Source organism: Carettochelys insculpta, chromosome 12 (assembly GCF_033958435.1).
Source record: "Carettochelys insculpta isolate YL-2023 chromosome 12, ASM3395843v1, whole genome shotgun sequence".
NCBI classification, from domain to species: domain Eukaryota; kingdom Metazoa; phylum Chordata; order Testudines; family Carettochelyidae; genus Carettochelys; species Carettochelys insculpta.
In genome coordinates this window covers 25,938,697-25,958,771 of record NC_134148.1, presented here as the reverse complement: position 1 = coordinate 25,958,771, position 20,075 = coordinate 25,938,697, and the positions used below count along the sequence as shown (strand labels likewise).

Here is a 20,075-nt window from a genome sequence, read left to right as displayed (position 1 = left end):
GCATTAATCAATCTTCAGGAAAAAAAAAATAAATTCTTAAAACAGGAAATATGTTGTATAGGATCCTATTCCTAATATAATTTTTGTTGATTTTTCTTAGTACATGCTGTTAAGACTGTCTGCCCCATCTAGAAGTCACTTTAAAATGTCTTCAAGGAATCTGCATTGTATACTTAAACTTGTACAATAAAAAGAGGATAATACAATTTATTCTAATAAAGTTTTATGCCCATTCTAAATTAAATTAATCTTTTTATTTTAATAACAATTCCAAACAGAAACAACAGGAACTTACAAATACAGAAGATTTGCTTGTTTCGCTAATAGTGAAGGGCTGTTATTTTATCTTAGGCCCTGATGCTTCAAAGACTTACACGTGTGCTTAAATTTATGCATTGAGTAGTGCTACAGAAGTCAATGATACAACTGACACTGTGTAAAGTAAGCACATTTAAGTCTTTGTGGGATCAGGATTCACCAAATTTGAACCAGAAGACTAATTTTTTATCCTTTGCATATGTTTAATGAACACTTAGGCTGCCATAAGAAAGCACTTGGATATAAGTAACATGCAACACTGAAATATGGCATAAAGAACTAATAAACCACAGACCAGAGTTCTTATTTTGGACAGGATCTTTGAAAAAGAACATCAACACTAACTCCTTATGGATTTGATCCTGCTTTTCCTGAAATCACAGGGAATTATGCATAAATCTAAACATTTAAATTAAGTGTACATTTTATTAGATACGAAACAAATTTATGAAATTAAGAACAATAATCCAGCATTCTAAAAAGCTGAATGAATAAAGATTTTTGTTCCTTTAATACTCTGTAGATTAAACAGGGTACATCAAATTAAGCAGGACTATTGAAACAATGAGTACCTGAAAGATGTATATTTTTGGACTGTGTGGATATTCTGAGGCAACCACTAAAGCAAATTCCTCATCCAGAGTCCAAAAATGTAGGGAGACCCTAAAAATGTAGCAGAAGCATTTCCGCACACTGATTTCAATAGTCGAGTTTGTGCAGAAATGATTCCACTAGATTCATAGAGTACATTTTTGAGGCAATGGCAACTTGTTACTTCATCAGCTTTTTGACCTTCTCCAGCTCCTCTATGGATTTCCACTCCTGGTTGATTGTTATCAGCTAAGAAACACAGAGAACAATACAAAAAGTAAAATTATTAAAAATAAAAGTTATCCTCTCTAAATATGCAATACATTTTTGGAGTTTTTGCACTATACAGCAACTTATGTAACCTCTGTGTATGAAAAACTTCTAATAAGTAACTACATTTGCTTTTCACAGGTAAACAGAAATACCATTTTCACCAATATATTTTCTTAATTATCAACTAAAATAAATAGCATTTCCAAATGAAAATAAAATTATAACCTATGTACAGTAAACAGTTCTATCACTGAGTGATTTTTACCTACTCAGCCTGACCCTGTAGAAATATCTTAAGACTTTATTGAGAATGAAATACTTAAGAACCATAATATTAGATTATTTCTGATTTTATGAACACAAGCCTTACCCAAGTATTCTTTATATAGCTAATGCATGTACTGAAGTCAGTGTACTGTGGTAAATGCAAGTTGCATTTGCTCAACACTTAGCAGACTTAGACCAAGAATGAAAATTAATTGTATTTTTCCATTAACATGCTGCTAACCCATACATTCTAAATATATTTAGATACATTCATTTTATTTCTAATGAAACAGAATATAGTTAATTGGTACTACATTTGACACCAACTCTTCTGGAATAAATTACTTCATTCATTACCTTTTGAGACTGGTTAGGATTCACCTTTTCCCAAGGTTCTGGATTGCCAGACTTGTTAACACTGAAAAAGAATTATGAAAAATTATCTGAAAACAATGACAATGTTGTATAGCCTGAGCTTGTACACCCATCCTCACCTGAATAGTCTAACTTCAATGTAACTACTGATGTGAGTAAAGACTACTTGCATCAATAAAGGGTTTACATCATTCAGCCATTAAAGTGGGCAGGGAGGCTGGCTTTTGTTTATAGTTTGTATGGTACCAGACATGCTGTCATTGCTTAATAGATAATATGTTGTGGTTCAAGTTGCAGCTACTGGAATCTTTTAAGGTTAAGGGCCCAGTCACGCTCATTTCAGGTCAGTTTTAAAACTGCCATGGGGTTCAATGTAGCAAGCTTGGGCTCTAAATTAATAACCAAATCACTTAAAAGAAACTAAGTGGTGACTAATAATTGGTATCACAATACTGCTCTCTCAATATGAACAATAGCAGTTTGATATATAACAATCTGATTTAATATCTTAAAAGATGGGGCTATTAATAAAATGCCCTGAATGAGGTTATGTGAAATAAATTGAATAAGATGGTAAAGAAAGTGAATGCAGACCCTGAGTTATTGGGCATAGTTAATGACACATGGGGATCAGTGTACCTCTCTCACAAGAAAAAAAAAATAGTGATAGATATATGTTGTAAAAGAGATTCCTTTTCAATACATTCCTCTACTTGAACACATTATTTAAAACTTTGTACAAGAACATTTTAGCTCAAACTACATTCATAATGAAGACAAAAAAAATTCTTAGCAACTTCAAAATTTAATCTGATTTGGAGAACAACAGACTGGAGTAAGTTCTTTACAAAAATAATATCAGAAGAAATAACTAACTATCTAGAAGATTTAATTTAAAAGACCCAATACATTTCAGATTTTCCCTAATTCCCCACCCAGTTCCCACTCCCATGCCCTGAAGTGAATGAGGTGATCAATATCTATGCAGAAAACATAACAAAATTGGAAGCACGTAACTGAGAGACCTACAAAATGGATAATGCTTACATCACATCAGTTTTGGTGCATAGGCTATACAGAGAGGCAGCTACAGCCCCACCTGCTGCAATGGTCACAAAACCAATCAAGGGAATGAGCTGAAAGACAAAAAGTGAAAAGACGAGGCTTTCAAGAACAAGAGGTCCCTTCCCTTGGGTTGCATGCACACTGGAGACATGCATTAAAAGTCTTTAAAGAAAGTTCAACTCTTGCAAAGAAACGCGTTAAATATACACCCATCCCAACCACCTCAATTCCAGAGTATCATCTTTAAACTTCTGCCTGTTCATTATTTTATCTTCCAAAGTGCATTTTATTAATCTGGCAAAGCTTACATTCTAATGTAACCCTTTTAACACGCACTTGTTCATAGGATCAGTTTAGCATAAGGCTCTCTTTAAAACTTACTTCTTTGTTTTTCCTTAGCATTTGAAAAAAGCCCGCGTTGGCCATAGCGACGGCGGTAGACCTGAAATTAAGGGTGCCCAGTTACAATCTCGTCATCACAGCCAGGCAATTTAGGTATCACAGCTGGGGAAGGCTATTACACACTTGCTATATAATCCCCCATCACTGCGTGGGTCACAACCAATAATCCACTGCCCAGCTTCGCTCCGCTAAGGGAGCCTACCCCGCATTTACCTGGCCGGGAGGAGCAGGGCGGGATCTGCACTGCAGACACAGCCTTGGCTTGGGGAGGTGCTCAGCCTTTTATATAGCACGGGTCACACCCAAGGAGGCTGGCTGGATGCCAAGTCACGTAGCCCAGGGCTGTGATCGTAAAGACTAATAAACAACTTCCCCTTTGCAGCCGCTTGTCTTTGCAAAACCCGGCAGCATGAGGCACCGGCTCCCCCTGCGGGATGCGGGAGGACCCGAGCTGCGGAGCGCTGGGAAGAGGGGAGCGCGCACGCGGCAGGCAAGCAAGGAGCTGGGGTCTGGAAGGGGTGGCAGGGCCCAGCGCGCGCAGTAGGAGCCGCACGGGGTTGATTGCATGGCGCAAAGGAGTAGCACTCTGCACGCACCGGGGCTGCATAGAGAGAAGGAAGGTAGCGGTGGGAGTAGGGAATGAGTTGCATGGGGCGGTGGCAAAGGGGTGCGTGGCCACCCTTGCATAGGAAGGTGGCAGTGTGCAGAGGAGTCAGGTTGTCTCTCCACGGGGGGGTAAAGGGTGGTGGCGTAAGGGTGTGGCTCGGCTGAGGAGATAATGGGCGTGTCTAGGTGCGTGTGGTGGAAGGATAGCTGCAGAGGTAGCTCTCAGGCCCCTGCTCTTCCCTGCGGCTGACTTCCACCTGCCTCGCATCTTGCTGCCTCTCCATAGAGCACCTGCCTTCTGCCCCTACCCCTCCTGCCTCCTCCCCTCCTCTGCTTTTGCTGCGTCTAATTGTCCCCTTACCCAGCTTGGCTATGTCTACACATGCACGCTACATCGAAATAGTCGATTTCGATGAATAACGTCTACATGTCCTCCAGGGCTGGCAACGTCGACGTTCAACTTCGACGTTGGGCAGCACCACATCGAAATAGGCGCTGTGAGGGAACGTCTACACACCAAAGTAGCACACATCAAAATAAGGGTGCCAGGAACAGCTGCAGACAGAGTCACAGGGCAGACTCAACAGCAAGCTGCTCCCTTAAAGGGCCCCTCCCAGACAGTTGCACTAAACAACACAAGATCCACAGAGCCAGCAACTGGTTGCAGACCCTGTGCATGCAGCATGGATCCCCAGCTGCGGCAGCAGCAGCCAGAAGCCCTGGGCTAAGGGCTGCTGCACACGATGACCATAGAGCCCCGCAGGGGCTGGAGAGAGAGTGTCTCTCAACCCCTCAGCTGATGGCCGCCATGGCAGACCCCGCTATTTCGATGGTGCGGGACGCAGATCGTCTACACGTGCCCTACTTTGACGTTCTACTTCGAAGTAGGGCGCTATTCCCATCCCTCATGGGGTTAGCGACTTCGACGTCTCGCCACCTAACGTCGATTTCAACTTCGAAATGGCGCCCAACATGTGTAGCCGTCACGGGCGCCATTTCGAAGTTGGCGCCGCTACTTCGAAGTAGTGTGCACGTGTAGACACGGCCCTTGTTTGACTGGTCTGCTCCCTATCTCCCTTACTCCTTGTTACCCTGAGCAGGTGGTAAATAATGCTGGGGCAGGGTGACAGGCAGCCGGCTGACCCCTTCTCCGCGTTGGGTGGGTGCTGTTTCCCACCAAAAGGCCCTTGGCAGCCAGCAGGAGGAACCCCATGGAAAGCCCAGCTTGGTCCTTTCAGGCCCCCTGCAGGAGGCTGTCTGGCTTGAATCTTCTAGACTACTTAAGGACCATCACCCTCATGGCAAATAATTTGCAGATATGTTTCAATTTAAAGTAGGGGGCACACCTGCTGGCCTCTTGCTAAAACCTTTCTTGGAACTGGAAGGCAGGAAGTAGGGCACCAAGACTGAGCACAAGCCTGGAGGCCAGGATGGGACTGGTGTATTTTGAGGTTGACTAGTTAGTTGATATTAATAATGGAACAAAATTCTTGGGCTCTAATGGAAAATAAAATACTGAGCCCTTCATGCTGGTTTCATCAAAGAAATGTTTGCAGTAACTGGCTGTACAGTTAGTTACTATTAGGGGTTCTTGTACCCTATTGGAAGTGAATGGGATGGTCTGAGTCCATGTGTATCCACCTATCTGAAGTAAGCAGAAGTGGCAGCATTTGACATACATACAACAGCCACAAGGGAAATGCATGAAGTAGTCAGGAAAATTAATTCTTGAGGTAGTCCTGGCATCTCACAGTGGAGGCTGTTGACTCAGCTTCTTACACCAGCAGCATTATTATTCATTCCTATTTTAACTCCAGTCTTTGGAAGCTCACAGCAGTCATTCAGGCACATCTGAGGATCCCAGATCCCCAAAAATGAACCCTGAAATGGTATTGATTGAAATACATTAGAAATTTAAGGAGGTTTGTCTCACAAAATGCAGAAATTGATTCAGTCACAGAAAAGAAGGCATTTGGGATGGGACAGGCTTTCTGAAATCTTCATTTCAAACATGACCGTGCCTGAGAGCTCTCGTGCAATCATAGACACTATTCTGCAAAAACTTAGTGGGATGAAGGGAAGGGGGAAATCCCACATGTAGAATAAAGGGTGACAAGTAATGAGCCACTTTGACAAAGGCACTCACTAAGTATATTCAGTTACTTTCACATCTGGGTCCTGATTCCAGATGCTACCTATATCTGTACCATTAGTTGCTGCATCAGGTTCTGACACACTCAGCTGGACTCCTGGGTTCCTGTATTGCTGGATGCAATCACTAGATTATTTGTACCCCTCAATGAGCAATCTTTCAACTATAGTTCTCTCTAAAGATGTAATTTCAATGTTTGAAAAGCCATGAGGATTACTTTACCTGGTCTTTTAACTCTCACCTGTATAGCTCATCACCACAGGTCTTCAACTACAACCCTATGGTTTTGGAGTCCCCTGCTGCAAACAATGATGTTTCAAAATACCAACAACAGTAAGATCATTAGGGTATTTCTTTATATATGGTGGTAGCAGCAGCAGAGCTAATGAATTATGACACTAATTTACAATGCACCTCTTTCCCCGCTCCCCATTGGCTTCCACCCTGGGGCCAGCTTTTCTCTCTTCCCTGCTGTTTGTAATTGCCATAGAATCTTCAAGGCTCAGACAGAGTCTAGAGCAGGGTCAGCAACCTTTCTGAGGCAGTACGGAAATTTGACTTTTTGACCTCTATGTACAGTCCAAATGCAAGTGATATTTTTAAAGTCACTAACAGTCCTATTCAAACAGCTTCATTAATAATTAAGATGCAGAGCTGTACCCTTTTAGGGGTGGTTGGTAGCATTAGCTAGTCTTTTGTTAATCCACAGGTGGCATGGATTTGAGCAAGCTCCCAGCTGCATGTGGAAGGAGAGGGTGCTACCCTTGGCACCTGTGACAGATTGCTGAGCCCTGACCTACAGTAACACTATTTAAAGACTCTTCTTAGGTGTCTCTTTTACATACAGTAGGAAAAAAGAAAGTAGTGGCCAATTCTGAACTTCAACTTTAAGTTTTGTATTTTACCTTGAATTACTCCTCCCCACTGCTAGGAGAAGAGTCCAAGAGCTTTCCCCTGACAATTACATTTTTTAAATCCCTTCCCATCCAAGTCTAGGGAGAAAAAGAAACACATTTGTAAACATATTGATAATTCCCTTCAAGATATCGGGTATTTTTATAGATGATTGTAATTTATCTGAGCTGCAGCCCAAGTGGCCAGTCTTGTACAGATGCAGTATGACAGTGACTACTACAGATGATCTGGGAAATGGATTTAAGGGTGAAAGTAATTCAGGTCAGATAACAGGAACCCACAAAGTTTTTTCTCTTATACCAAGCCATTTATTTAGTTGCCACAGATTCTAATGAACACTAGTCAGTAGAAGTATGTCTTGCACCTTGTTTGTGAGAATAATCTGTAATAGGATTACCTGATTTACTACACCTTTCACATATTGAGCACACCTCCTCTAAAGCTCAGGTGATCAGCCCTGGGGGTAAAAACCATACATTTCTCCTATTCGCAGACCAGGTACTGGGAGTCAGTAACCAGTGCATCAGCTAGCAGGGGCTGGGTGTTTGACTTGGACTGAGCCCTGTGCTTCTATTTCCTCTGGGGAAATGACAGTGGTAATTAGTGACTATCTTCCTTAAAGCAAAGTATAATTTATTTAGAACAAACATTAGACATAACACATTCAACTAAGTCCAATGCAAGTTAACACAACGCATTCACATGAGGCAGTCTTATAATCCAGTACAAAAGAACTTCCCTTTACTGATCTAGTCACAGAGTGCTTTCATACCATTATTGCATATCAATAATCATAGATCAAGAAACTCCTACAGTATTCATAACATCCCTACATATCTGCTCTGTCAAACTGAATTTGGGAACTAAGGGATGAGAAGAAACGAGTCCTTATAGGAGCTGAACATATTCTGCTGGAAACAAAAACAAATCTGTGACAGCATAATGTATCTTAGTTTTATTTTAAGGGGTTATCTACACTTGCAAATTCAGTTGTGATGTTTTCAATAAGCCCCAAGAAAGACTTTGTCATGAAGTATAGAGCTGATTAGGGGATGAAGACTTGTTTTGGTTTGTGAAATGTGTGCCTTGCAAATTCAGACTTAAGTAGAGATCTAACCAGCTAGCCATGTAGAAAAATATGTAACAGCTACACTGTGCATGATCCAAATATTATGGAAGTCATTGCTATTCAAAATTTAGTTTACATCAGTAACCATCCTTCAGAAGAATGCTGTCTGAAAAATGCAGCACCTCTAAAAGACATTGTTATATGCATTGCAAACAAGACCAACCATTAATTTTACTTTAATGTGAAAGATTTTGTAACCTAGAACACGTAAAACTACAACGGCTCTATGACATATAAAACCAGAAAATATTAAAAAACACGCACATGATGCAAGCTGCAGTCTAAACAGCAGGAAAGAGTAATGTATGCTCCTTTTTATTTCTTTATGAAGTATAAATGTGTCAAGAAAGCTTTTAATAAAAATAGCCTCTCTTCTCTGCTTCTTTACACTAGATATTTATTTCTTGTCTAGTTTAGACTATTCTATGGACCTCTGGGAGTTAGAAGGATCATGGCAACATTACCATACAAAAGTTGTAAAATTTTACTGAGATGAGAAGTGACTTATTTCACTTTTCAAAATTTAATTTGTCAACCTGTACTTAATTCAATCATCCAGTGTTCCGGAGAAAATTGAACTTCATTAAGTATTTAATAATCTTGTGCCTTCTATTAAAGGCAGCTTTCAATATATAACCATACAAACCTTCATAGATTTCTGGCAGTTGTGGATGGCCTCTCAGACCATGTCAGACCTTTTACTGATAGAAGTACTGACTGACTGGGACTTGGAAGTGGAAAGACCACCTATGGAAGACCACACTTAATTGTAAATTAAAATCAGAATAAATATGTATATTTATTTCAATCCTTTCTATGCTACAAGGAAGGGAAAATGGGTACCATAAAACTTCTCCACCCTTTGTGTGCACACCACTTTTAGAAGAATGGTTATACAAAAATAAAGTTTATAAAAGATCACATAACAGATTAAGCAAAGAAAAACAGCTCATCAATTTTTGCAAGTCATTCTTCAGATTTTTTCTGATTTAACAGATACTTCCTTACTAAATAATTTTGCATAAAAATCCAAATCCATGACCGTTAGTGATGGTTTTACAATCTCGAGTGATTTCACAAAATGCTCATGTTTCACACTAGTTGTTTCCAGTCCATTCTCTTGTAAGGCCTGCAAAGCAGCCTTTAAAAAAAAAAAAAAAAACAAAAACAAAATTTAGAGATTTTGAAATGTTTTCAGATTTGTCAGGACCATCAAGGTTACAGATCAATCTTTTTTCAAAAACAAAAATAAAAATGAATGTTACACCCAGTTTGACAGTTTTAAAAGAAAAAAGTATACGTTAAAGAACATAAGTTTACCAGAAAGTACAACTGTCCGCTTGCCTTCTCTATTTTTATTTCAAATTCAGTTAATACTGTTTCTTTCACTGTATCTAGTCGATTGGCCTAGAAGACATATCCTCAGGCATTTAGTTCTTCATATATTCTACATAACCTTCCCCTTCCTCAAATACATTAACTCAAATAATTATACAGATATCTCCCTTGCCTTAGCTTTTTTTTTTCCTTCCCCAATTTATCTAAGTTAATTTCAGTAATAAATTGTGATACACAGTACAAGGGAGCAATTTATCTGAATTTTTTCAGTAAGTCTTTGCAAAGGAAGATAAACGGCAAGTACTAGAACAGTCCCTAACTTCAACTTACCTGTAAATTTTGTCAAAGAAATCCTTTTGTTTGGCATGATTTTTTTTGGTAAGTTAACCCATGTTTCCCATCATACATTCTTAAATGTTACCCTCTGCTTCAAGAACAGAGCGTAAACAGGACCCAGCAAATTCTGTTAAATGCAGGTGAGGGGCAGTAGCATACTTCCAAGGTGCTTTATGATTTTTGGAGGGGCAGGTCTGGGACACAGTAAGAGAAGACACTCTCCATAGTGTGCTCATCTCCTTATTCAGGGGGAATGTGCCCAAGTAGTTTCTATTTAAGAAAAAGTAATTTTTGGTTCAACAAATAAGCTCTTACCTCCTTGCAGAGATTTTCAATATCAGCTCCAGAAAAGAGTTTGGTTTGAACTGCTAGGTATTCTAATGACACACTGGAATCTATTGGGACTTTCTGTGTGCAAATTTTCAAAATAGACAGCCTTTCCTAGGATACAAGCACATCATAAAAACAAAAAGGACAGTCACTTGTACTGTTTGTTTTATTAAAAATTAGGCTTTAACGCCTTTACTCATGTTGGCTAATATTTACTTTGGAAGTTATAAACTGAAATATAGTAATAAGAGAAAAACATTCTGCTTGGCTGTTTCTACACAGGCTACTTTCTTTGAAAGTGGCATGGTAATTCACTGCCCAAAATATGCTAATGAGGCACGGATGCATAATGTCATGTGATTTGGAGTCCAGAAGACCGTTTTTCTGGACTCCAAAAATGCCGTGTAGAAATGCGGAAAATTTTTGGGAAGAAGGACTTCCTTCTGGAACGACGTTTTGGAGACCGGAAGAACGGTGACATGACATTATGCTAATGAGGCATGGGGAATTTGCATCCACACCTCATTAGCGTATTTCAGGCCATGTATCACTATGCCACTTTCGAAGAAAATGGCCTATGTAGAAACAGCCCTTGTGATAAACAACTGTTAAGAAACAAAACATCCAGTTTACCATAATCACAGGATGCATTCAGGTAAGATAGCAATTCCAAAATAATTTTGTTGGGAAAGACTCATCAGCAGGAGATACTGAATTCTGAAAGCTATCAGTCAATGAAAATATAGTTGGGCTGCCAACTATCTTACTGGGCTGTAGACACTAAGCTACAGTTCTGAGGCAATATCTTTACCTTCCCCAGTAATTTTTACATTATGTCATGACTTTTCTTAAAATCATAAATCACCAGATCTTGCTGCAGTCTGAATGTTTTCCCCCTTTTTGTACCTCCGCTCCTAAGCTGGCATAGGCTATCTGAAGAACCAGAATGCAAGAAAGGAAAGAAAACCCAAAAAGAACATAGCATGTATGGTGGAGCATTCTATGTTGAGTGGTTGTGGTTTTTTTTTTTTTTTTAAACTAAAAGGAGCTTGGCAATACTATGAACAAATCTTGCAGCTATGCATATGGTTAAGCTAGTATAATACTACCCCTCAGTTGCTTATACCTTTATCAAAATTTCAGTCTTGGACTGAAGTTTCCCATGTTTGCTTCCTGCTTTAGGCTGACATTTTCTACAAAGTTTCAGAAAAATTAGTTATTTCCAAGAACAAGGGTAGAAAACAGACCTAAGCACAGGCAATACTACTATTACCCAACTTCTGAACACTTCATTTTGCACATATCAAGCATTCAAAAGTCAGGAAGTGCCAGAAATGCCAGTACCTTGGCCATATTGCGTGAAGGGTGTTCATTTTTATATACATTTGAATGATATAATTCATACTGTTTTCATATTTAAGTTTAAAAGCTTGATGTTTGGCAGGTAATTTTCAGGGCGGACAGTGACCCCTCTTACACACATTATAGTACTAAGCTTCTTGTTGTTAAGAAATAGTACACCTCCAGCTTCATGCCTCTACTTAAACTGTTTACAGATTTATAATGTATTACCTTTTGATCTGGAGGTGGAATGTAGATGATCTTGTCTAACCTTCCAGGGCGCAACAAGGCATCATCCAACATGTCTGGTCTATTTGTTGCAGCAACTATCATGACATCTTTGTTCAAAACTTCTTGAAACTCTAGCTGAACAAGATGATATATACAGCAAATGAGACGGGTATAGAATGTCTTAAGCCGTTTGGATTACAGGACAAGCATGATTTGTGTTAACTAAGAGGACTCAAGGAGCAGCAATAACAGCAATAAACGTATCCATATGTAGTCACATTCTCTTTTATTACAAACACTTCTACTTTGTGTAGGCTCATGTACCAATATGTAATGTAATGAAGAATCAATATCCATTCTAGTAATGCATATGGGACTTTCTCGTGGCCAGAGTCTAGCAAGATTGTGCAGGTCAGATGGAGCGCACAGATGATGCAAGCCTGCAGTATCATACACAAGTTGAAGGGTTTATATAACACTTTTTAAGATAGCAATGAGTTTAAGAACATGTATTTGTGTGTTTATTACAACAGGAATAAATCTGATCCCTGCCCTCTTCTCTACATGGAAAACCACAGACATTGTACAGATGAAGAAAGACACTTATTCGCCATTTCTGGCTACTCTGAAAAGATTATAAAAATAATATAATCAGGAATAATTTTAAATAGATCTATTTAAATAATATTAAGATCACATGAAATTACTACAAATCATCTTAGGTAGTTAAAAGCATTGGGGCAAAGCAATTGCCAGATTAATAAAAGAAAATATCAATGCTGTTAAGATCCACCAGTGAAAATTTCAAAGACAGGACTCCTGCTGAAAAGGCAGAAAATATGCTATCAGCAAGTGAAACAAAGAGGGTAACTAAATAACAAAAGGCTAATAATGTACTAAGCCTGATGCTGTGAAAATTCAGAATCATCATATTCTTGGATGTGGTCGGAGCTTAGAAATTTTAGAGGCACTAACAAGTGCTGCCTCACAAACTGAAAGACAAATTACAGATAAAAATATAGGACAAAAAAAAGGAGGAGGCGGCACGTGTAAGGATAACATTATGGTTTTAACGAAGGAGGGTACTCTGCTATGCCAGAATGGGGTGAGAATGTAATTCCACCTTCTTGAAATCTATTTTAAAAGCACGGCAAGAACATTTTTAGCTATGTCCAATGTCGTATGTAACAGAAACCACTAGATACTATCAAGAAGCTGTCAGAGGCAGCAGAAAGGTAGTCTTTTAATCTGTGAAAGCCAATGATTTAAACTTTGAGCACTTCAGCAACAAAAATGACCCTTCTTCCTATATATGTGAGGGTACCCACCTGTCTCTCCTTTTCATTTTGTTCTTGACAATCACCTTCAAGCTGAAGTTTAGCTCCTCTTCTCTCTGTGACTTTCACTCCAACACCATCTAATTCATTAAGAAGGACAGAAAGAACCTTCTCAGAGGCACCATGTCCATTTTTGCAGGCAGATCGAGATCCTAGGATAGAATCAATCTCATCCAGGAAAACTATTGCTGGAGTATGTGCTCTTGCTTGGCGAAAAACCTTTTATTGGGTTCATAAAATAAAACTAAAAAAGTTGTAATGCACGTATAAGTTCTACCATGTCAACTGAAAGCACTTGATATATATTTTTCTATACTTAATTGATTCACTTTAAAAGACACTTACTTATAACAGTCAAGGGAGAACCAATCTGGTTTATATTTACTTACAGGACACTATGTTACTAAGGTCAACCTAAGAGCAAACAGCCATGAATGATAAGTAGATTAGAGAAATTAGCTTGAAAAACAAAACAAAAAAAAATAAACTAAACTTAGGGCCATATGCTCAGCAGGGGTAAACAGCAACTGCTCCACTGAAGTTAATTGAACTATATCCATATATACCAGATGAGAATCAGGCTATATATGTCTTAAAAAGCAAAACAGTGGAGTGATGAACTCTGTAGTAATTTGCTTATTTTTGTACATTTTATGTGATTAAAAACCAAACCTGAGACAAAATCTTCTCTGAATCTCCAACATAAGGTGAAAAAAGGTCAGCACCACTAACAGAAAGAAAGGAACAATGGCAGCTTGTGGCCACAGCCTTCACCAGGCTGGTTTTGGCACATCCTGGTGGCCCATACAGGAGAACACCCTTTGGCTGAGACAGTCCCATCCTCACAAAAGCCTGAGGAAACTTCATAGGCCACTCAATACTCTGTAAATACAGAAAATATGAAACATTTGCAGTGATGTCTAGTAGTTCATCATGCAAGAAAATTATTTGTCACAGTAGTAATCTTTGCCTTTCTACATTATTACAGTTGAGGTCACTGGACACACTTACATTTTGCCCTCTCTGTTATAAAAGAGAGAGCCCCAAAGAACAACAGATCACGTCCACACATAAGAGTGGATCGAACGAGCAATCTGCTCTGTCGACAGAGAGCAGCCAACCAGAAGCTCAGCAAGCAGGGCTGCCCGGTGAAGTGGAAGTCCTATCTGTCGACAGAGCGTCCCCTGGAACATCCACACGGCTTTTTTGTTGACAGTTTGGCTTTATTCCTCATTGTAGAGAGGCACAACGTTGTTGAAAGAAGTGCAGAGTTGTGTCGACAAAAAACATTTTGTGCGTAGCCACTCCATGAGTTTTGTTGACAAAACTCTAGTGTAGACGTAGCATGAGAGGGCACGCTGGCTGTGTCTGGAACTCACTTCCCCTTGGGTCTGATATAGTTTAGATTCAGAGACTCTCAAGGGCTGAGGGTAACTGCAATGAAATAGGTATATGCTACTGCAATATCTGCCCTCTACTGGCTGATATGTTGATTTTCTATTAAATGCTTGGGTGATATTTTGAGCTTGTGAATTTAATTACTCCAAAGGTGTGATTTAAGGAAATACAAAAACATACTAGGAAAAAAAATTAAATAAGAATTAAAGACTGATGCAATTACCATAATACTTTTCAGTAATGCAACGTGTAGAATAGTTTGAAATAGATAGGAGAAATTATAGTTTTATTTAAATTATAGTTTTATTTAAATGTGCTTTGCACGCTACCTGTTTTAACTTTAATTTCACATCTTCAAGACCACCAATTTGTTCCCAGGTTACAGGTTTGAAGTCAGTTAGTCCAAGACTGCTTCGAAAGGAAGATGGCTGAATTTTTTTAAAAGCTTCATGGAAATCTTCCATGTTAATCAGCATGCGACCTGAATTCTGAACAAATGCACAAAGAACACAAAAAAAAGGAAAGCACTCTTTCTTCCTTTCATCATTAATGATTGATCGTAGTCCATTAGATGTCTACATTTTTCATTAGGTCATATATAACTGACAAGAGAACCAGTATCCTAAGGGCTGTGTCTATACTAGCAAGTTTCTTCACATGATTTTTTTTGTAAGGGGCTCTTTCGAAATATCCCCTGGAGCGTCTACACACTAAAAGCGTTCTTTTGAAAGTTAATCACAAGAATGCGGTGCTCATTTCGAAATTGCTCTTCCTTTCCTGTTTCAGGAAGAGCGCCCCCTTTTGAAAACTTCTTTCAAAAGAAAATGTGTGTCGATGCTCTGCAGGGCCCTTTTTTCCCCAAAAGGCCAGTCTTCAGGGGCCTGATTTTTCGATTCTTAGCCCATTCTTTTGAAAGAGTGGGGGCTGTGTGGATACTCTCTTTCAAAAGAGAAAATCATTCTTTTGAACTGCTTTTCTGTGTGTGGATGCACTCTTTTGAAAGAAGTTCTTTTTGAAGGGATTCTTTCAAAGATCTCTGTAGTGTAGACATAGCCCAGGAGTCTATGTATGGCAGAAGTACAAACCTGTGCCAACAATGCAGTGTGCATTCACTGTGGCTGAATAAGTTTTTTGTTATGGCACAATACCTGATACTTTTGGAGGAAACTGACGTCTGAGAAAATATTTTTTGTTTTTCTCCAGAATCTATGATGGTTCTTCCATAAGGAACCCTAGCGAGGGAAGCCCTTGAAAAAAACAGGGTTTGGTTAGGGGGTGGGCAATAATTTCCAGAGGAGCCACTCTGAATTTTGGTAGTGGACTTGTGCTGGCTCTGGCCCTTCTGGAAGGGGCAGGCCTTAGAAAGGTTGGGGCTGGGGGATACAGAGAGTGAGACAAAGAATGTGAACATGAAAGAGAAACACTGTTTTGGAGACAGATGATGCGACACAGATTGTGTGTGCGCTAGAGAGTATATGTGACTGTGTGTGTGGCACAGACTGGGTATATATGACAGTGATCCAGAGTATCTGCACTGATTGCTACTGGGTAAGTTTGAGTGATGCCACCCTCTGTCTCTTTACGCGAAATGTGTGCTGTTCTGCACTCCTGAGTGAGTCACTTACCATCCATGATTCAGACTGAAGCAACTCTACTATGTGTCTCCCTCTCCACAATCCCTGCTCTGTAGAGATGGGACAGAGGAACACCCTGACTTCAGCACTACCCTCTCCTTTCCACCCCTCCCCCTCTGCACAGCTAGGAGGTGAATCACAGGAGCAGCTCAACTGCAGATGAAACAAATTGGCAGAGGAGCATCTGAAAACATGCTGCTGGCTGTAAATACGCATGCTATCCTATCAGCTGAGCAGACTGATGAGAAATGCTTTGTGATGCATATCTGGCCCTGGAGCTGATTTTGCCCACCCCTGGTTTAGGGTCACTACAGTGTTTCTCTCTCTCTCAAATGCAAGAGGAATCTCTTCAATCTGCTCAGCTGATAGAATAGCATGCATTTACTCATGTATGTTACAAGACAGCTTTTAGATTGAATATATTGGCCAAAAACATTGGTATAACTCAGTTACTGTCTATTATCAAAACAGCAAAATTTTGTAGCTATGATTCACCACCAGTTGAGTTCCTCAACTGACATGAGGCAGAAGCTTTAAGGGAGACAAAACATGGCTGTTTCCTGCCATGTCACTTAAAAATGTTCCATGTGAGTCCTGTCTACACGACTAGTAACTTCCACTATTGTGACCACCAGTGGCGACCAAGTTTGTTACTATAGAAACAGGCTCCCCATCTACTGCTTCCCCTCTATCCACAAGGCTTGTTACTCTGTCAAAGAAAGCTATCAGATTGTCAACAACAAAGCATGTCAAAACAAATTCAGGCTCTTATTACCAAATCTTCTAGATGTTTGCAAATCAATTGCTTAATTAATTATTTGTTCTATTATATTTTCAGGGATAGAACTTAAGCTGATTGGTCTGTCACTACTCTGATTGTGCTTGTTTTCCTTTTTATAGGAATTATATCTATATGTATATGTATATGACGACTACTTTACTTTGCTGCCTCTCTGCTCTGCCTTAATGAACAAGGGTCCCTGGCAGCCTTTTCTCCTCCAAACTGTCAGGGCTGAGTGGGGAGAAAGAATAACAAATAATGCTTCTGCGAGATCTATATCTGCAACATCCCAGAAACATGATTGTTGCACGATGGTGAACTATAATTGTTCTCTTCTAGCAAGTATGTTCATGTTATAGTAAGCAAATAGAATAAGTTTGTATTTGTGCAAGGCACAAATTACTACATGATTTGCCTTAAGAAAAAGTTTTATGTAAGTTGCCTGGAGCTTACAGATGATGCGTTAAGTGGGGAAAAAAAATGTAGAATTTTCTCAGTTAAAATCTTACATTCCCTACCTTTGTGTAAAAAGCTTGTGAAGAGAGCATATTCTGCTCATGTTTTCACTCAACTTGGGTACTGAACTGAAAGACAATAGCAAAGCTTATAATTACTTCCATAATGTTTGCTAGTGTATTTTGAATATTCTACTACCTAAATTACCTTACATATCAAAATAGAGTGGGGGAAAAGTGATACATTTGGATAAATGGAATCCTTCTGAGTTAATCTGACCCCTTACCAAACAGCTATGGAAGACAGCTTGCATAGCAGCTTCTCTGCAGAGTGCTGTAAGATCAGCTCCAACGTAACCAGTTGTCATTTCTGCTAGGTTAATCATATCGACACCACTGGAAATAGGCATATTAGAAGTAACCAACTGTAGAATAGATCTTCTCTGTTTAAGTGTTGGTGTCCCAATAATAACCTAAAACAAATGCAATAAATGGAAATTTATCAGTTTTGTTATATTCCTCTCTCACTCAGTAAACCTAGGCAAATCATTTATGTTGCCTGTATTCTCCTTCTACACTGTTTCACAAGAGACTAGTTAATGGCTCTATGATTCTTTAGAAGTTATAAAGAACTATACCAGTACTTTTGATTTACACATTTAATTTTCATTTCCATGAACAGACGTTTCATTAGAAAATATCACCTAATAAAATCATAGGTTTGAAAGAGACCTCAGGAGGTCATCCAGTCCAACACTTGAAGAACAGGCTATGCTCACCTCTCGGTCAAATCTACCATGTCTCCTCAGTGCAGGATCTAAGTCATCAGGTTTGTTTGTTGCTGCCATGATGATCATCTCATTTTCACTTCCTATGCCATCCATAAGAGTTAACAGTTGAGCAACAATACGATTTTCAGGGGCACTGTTTGAGCTTCCCCGTTTAGGGCACAAAGAGTCAATTTCATCAATAAACAGAATGGTTGGTCCTTCACAGGACAATTCCCTGCCTTGTTCAAACACTCTTCGCAAATTCTCTTCGGTTTCTCCAGGCCTTGAGCCATATATAGCTGGACCACTGATGCAAAGCAAATATGCCCCAGCTTCCCTTGCAACTGCCTTTACAAGAAGAGTCTTCCCCACACCTGGTGGGCCCACCAACAGTACTCCTCTAGGGAGAGAAAGACCCACCTTCTTGAAGGTTTTGGGGAAACTGAAAGGCAAAACAATCATTTCTTTCAAAGAGCTGCCCAAATCATCTATTCCTGCAACTGAAATTGTTGTTGTTTCCTTTGACAAGTGTTTGTACCATTTTAAAGAGACTGCTTCTTTAATGTTTATACTAGTTTTGGGGGTTATCAGGCCAGCTTGTTCGATCAAAGGCTCTAGAGCCAGTATTTCAATACACACCACTGGATTTCCAGAAATTGGGGCAGCAGTAACAACGTGGTGAGGAGAGACATACACGTTTCTCAGCAGTTCTTTGACTATCTCCTGTAGTGTCGTTTGTGGGGTGGCCTTTTTCACGGTAAGGTTCTTCAGGACCACTTTCACGGTTACTTTTCTCACCCGTTGACAAGCCAAAAGCTTCAAGTGGCTGACACTCAGAGTGAGACCTTTCAACTTGCTGGCAGCTAAACCCGAAGTTCTGCACTTCAAATCCAACTGCAGGTAACCATCAGCCAAATCATGTCTGGGCCAGGCAGTGCACAAACAGCAACCCCCAGGAACCGTGATCCTAAGAGGGGCCCCGAGGCTGGCTCCCAGGGAGGATAACGTGCCAGGTCCCACCCTGCATCTCTGCGTGTCTTGGTCTGCCGGATCTAGGGGGAGAAGCTGTAGGAGAGCAGCCGCCATAGCCGATGCTACTCCCTCTCCGTCACCGGTACTCTTTGCCCCCAGACCGGCCCGGCGCTGCCCACGCCTCGCAACCGAGCGGAGCCCCCTCCCCCGTTACATCAGGAATGGAAGGGCTGGGTGGCTTCTCGAGTTCCGCACAGAGCCGGAGCCACGCGACGGAGCGGGTCTCTCCCAGTGGCGACACGCGCCCGGCAGCGGTGCGGAGCAGCCGCGCGCAACTATAGGGAGAAATTTTCCGGCGTCCTCTCTCCGGAGCATGCGCACTAGCCTCCGCTCTCGCGTCAACAGCTCGCGCCGGCGCTTCGCCGCGAGGTGAGGTCGGGTGCGGTGCCAGTCGTTGGGCCCGGGCCTCTGAGTTCAGACCTTAACGGAACTTCCCTCTCCCATTGGCCACGGACAGACCTCGCCCCACGCCAAACACGAGCCCGCAGCCGTAGCCGCGGCACGTGCACTCATCCACTCTGCCCCCTGCACTGGGAGATGCCTCTCTCGCATAGCCCCTGGGCGCGGCTGATAACACCTCCCTGCGTCGAGAACTCTCCTCTCCAGCAACTCCGTCTGCTCGCTGTGAGGAATCGCCTTCTGATCCTCTTTGGGGAAGAAGTTCCTGTACACGAAACCTTATGCTCCAAAATAGCTGTTAGTCTACAGGGTGCCACAGGACTTCTTGTTCTCTCCTTACAGTGCATCTCAGGGCAGGAGCTGGCCTGACCCCCCCCCCCCAGTGGGGTACCCCGTGCCCCACACACCCCTCTTCGGGTTAGACTTTATGCACCTCCAGTGTCCCATCACTCTGTCCTGCAGGGCAGCTAGCAGGCAACGTTTTTGCTTCTCGTTTCTTTCTGGGGCAGAGCGCCTTTAGTTGTTGGTTCAGCGAAGTGGGATGCCCCGCAGGTGTTTATAAGCTGTAGGTGGAGGTAAATAGCATGCACATTGTAACCA

At 40.8% G+C, this 20,075-nt stretch overlaps 2 protein-coding genes across 4 annotated transcripts; both read right to left on the bottom strand.

Annotated features, from left to right (window-relative positions):
- Nucleotides 1-240: 240 nt before the first annotated feature.
- C12H15orf48 (chromosome 12 C15orf48 homolog) lies at nucleotides 241-3,680 on the bottom strand. Of its 2 annotated transcripts, none has more exons than XM_075006940.1 (5): nucleotides 3,505-3,680; nucleotides 3,271-3,331; nucleotides 2,872-2,960; nucleotides 1,807-1,867; nucleotides 241-1,158 (listed from the first exon to the last, which is right to left on the bottom strand). In XM_075006940.1, the coding sequence occupies exons 2-5, from the start codon at nucleotides 3,313-3,315 to the stop codon at nucleotides 1,090-1,092; spliced, it is 264 nt and encodes an 87-aa protein (XP_074863041.1). In that variant the 5' UTR covers nucleotides 3,316-3,331; nucleotides 3,505-3,680; the 3' UTR covers nucleotides 241-1,089. The 2 variants fall into 2 exon arrangements, with proteins under 2 accessions (XP_074863041.1, XP_074863042.1); XM_075006941.1 differs by lacking the exon at nucleotides 3,505-3,680 and adding an exon at nucleotides 3,415-3,472.
- Nucleotides 3,681-7,276: 3,596 nt separating this feature from the next.
- AFG2B (AAA ATPase AFG2B) lies at nucleotides 7,277-19,361 on the bottom strand. 2 transcript variants are annotated; one of them, XM_075006515.1, is made up of 8 exons: nucleotides 18,054-19,361; nucleotides 17,562-17,747; nucleotides 14,734-14,892; nucleotides 13,679-13,888; nucleotides 12,998-13,225; nucleotides 11,670-11,804; nucleotides 10,083-10,208; nucleotides 7,277-9,234 (listed from the first exon to the last, which is right to left on the bottom strand). In XM_075006515.1, the coding sequence occupies exons 1-8, from the start codon at nucleotides 19,128-19,130 to the stop codon at nucleotides 9,067-9,069; spliced, it is 2,289 nt and encodes a 762-aa protein (XP_074862616.1). In that variant the 5' UTR covers nucleotides 19,131-19,361; the 3' UTR covers nucleotides 7,277-9,066. The 2 variants fall into 2 exon arrangements, with proteins under 2 accessions (XP_074862616.1, XP_074862617.1); XM_075006516.1 differs by having other exon boundaries at nucleotides 7,277-8,840.
- Between the last annotated feature and the right edge of the window lie 714 nt (nucleotides 19,362-20,075).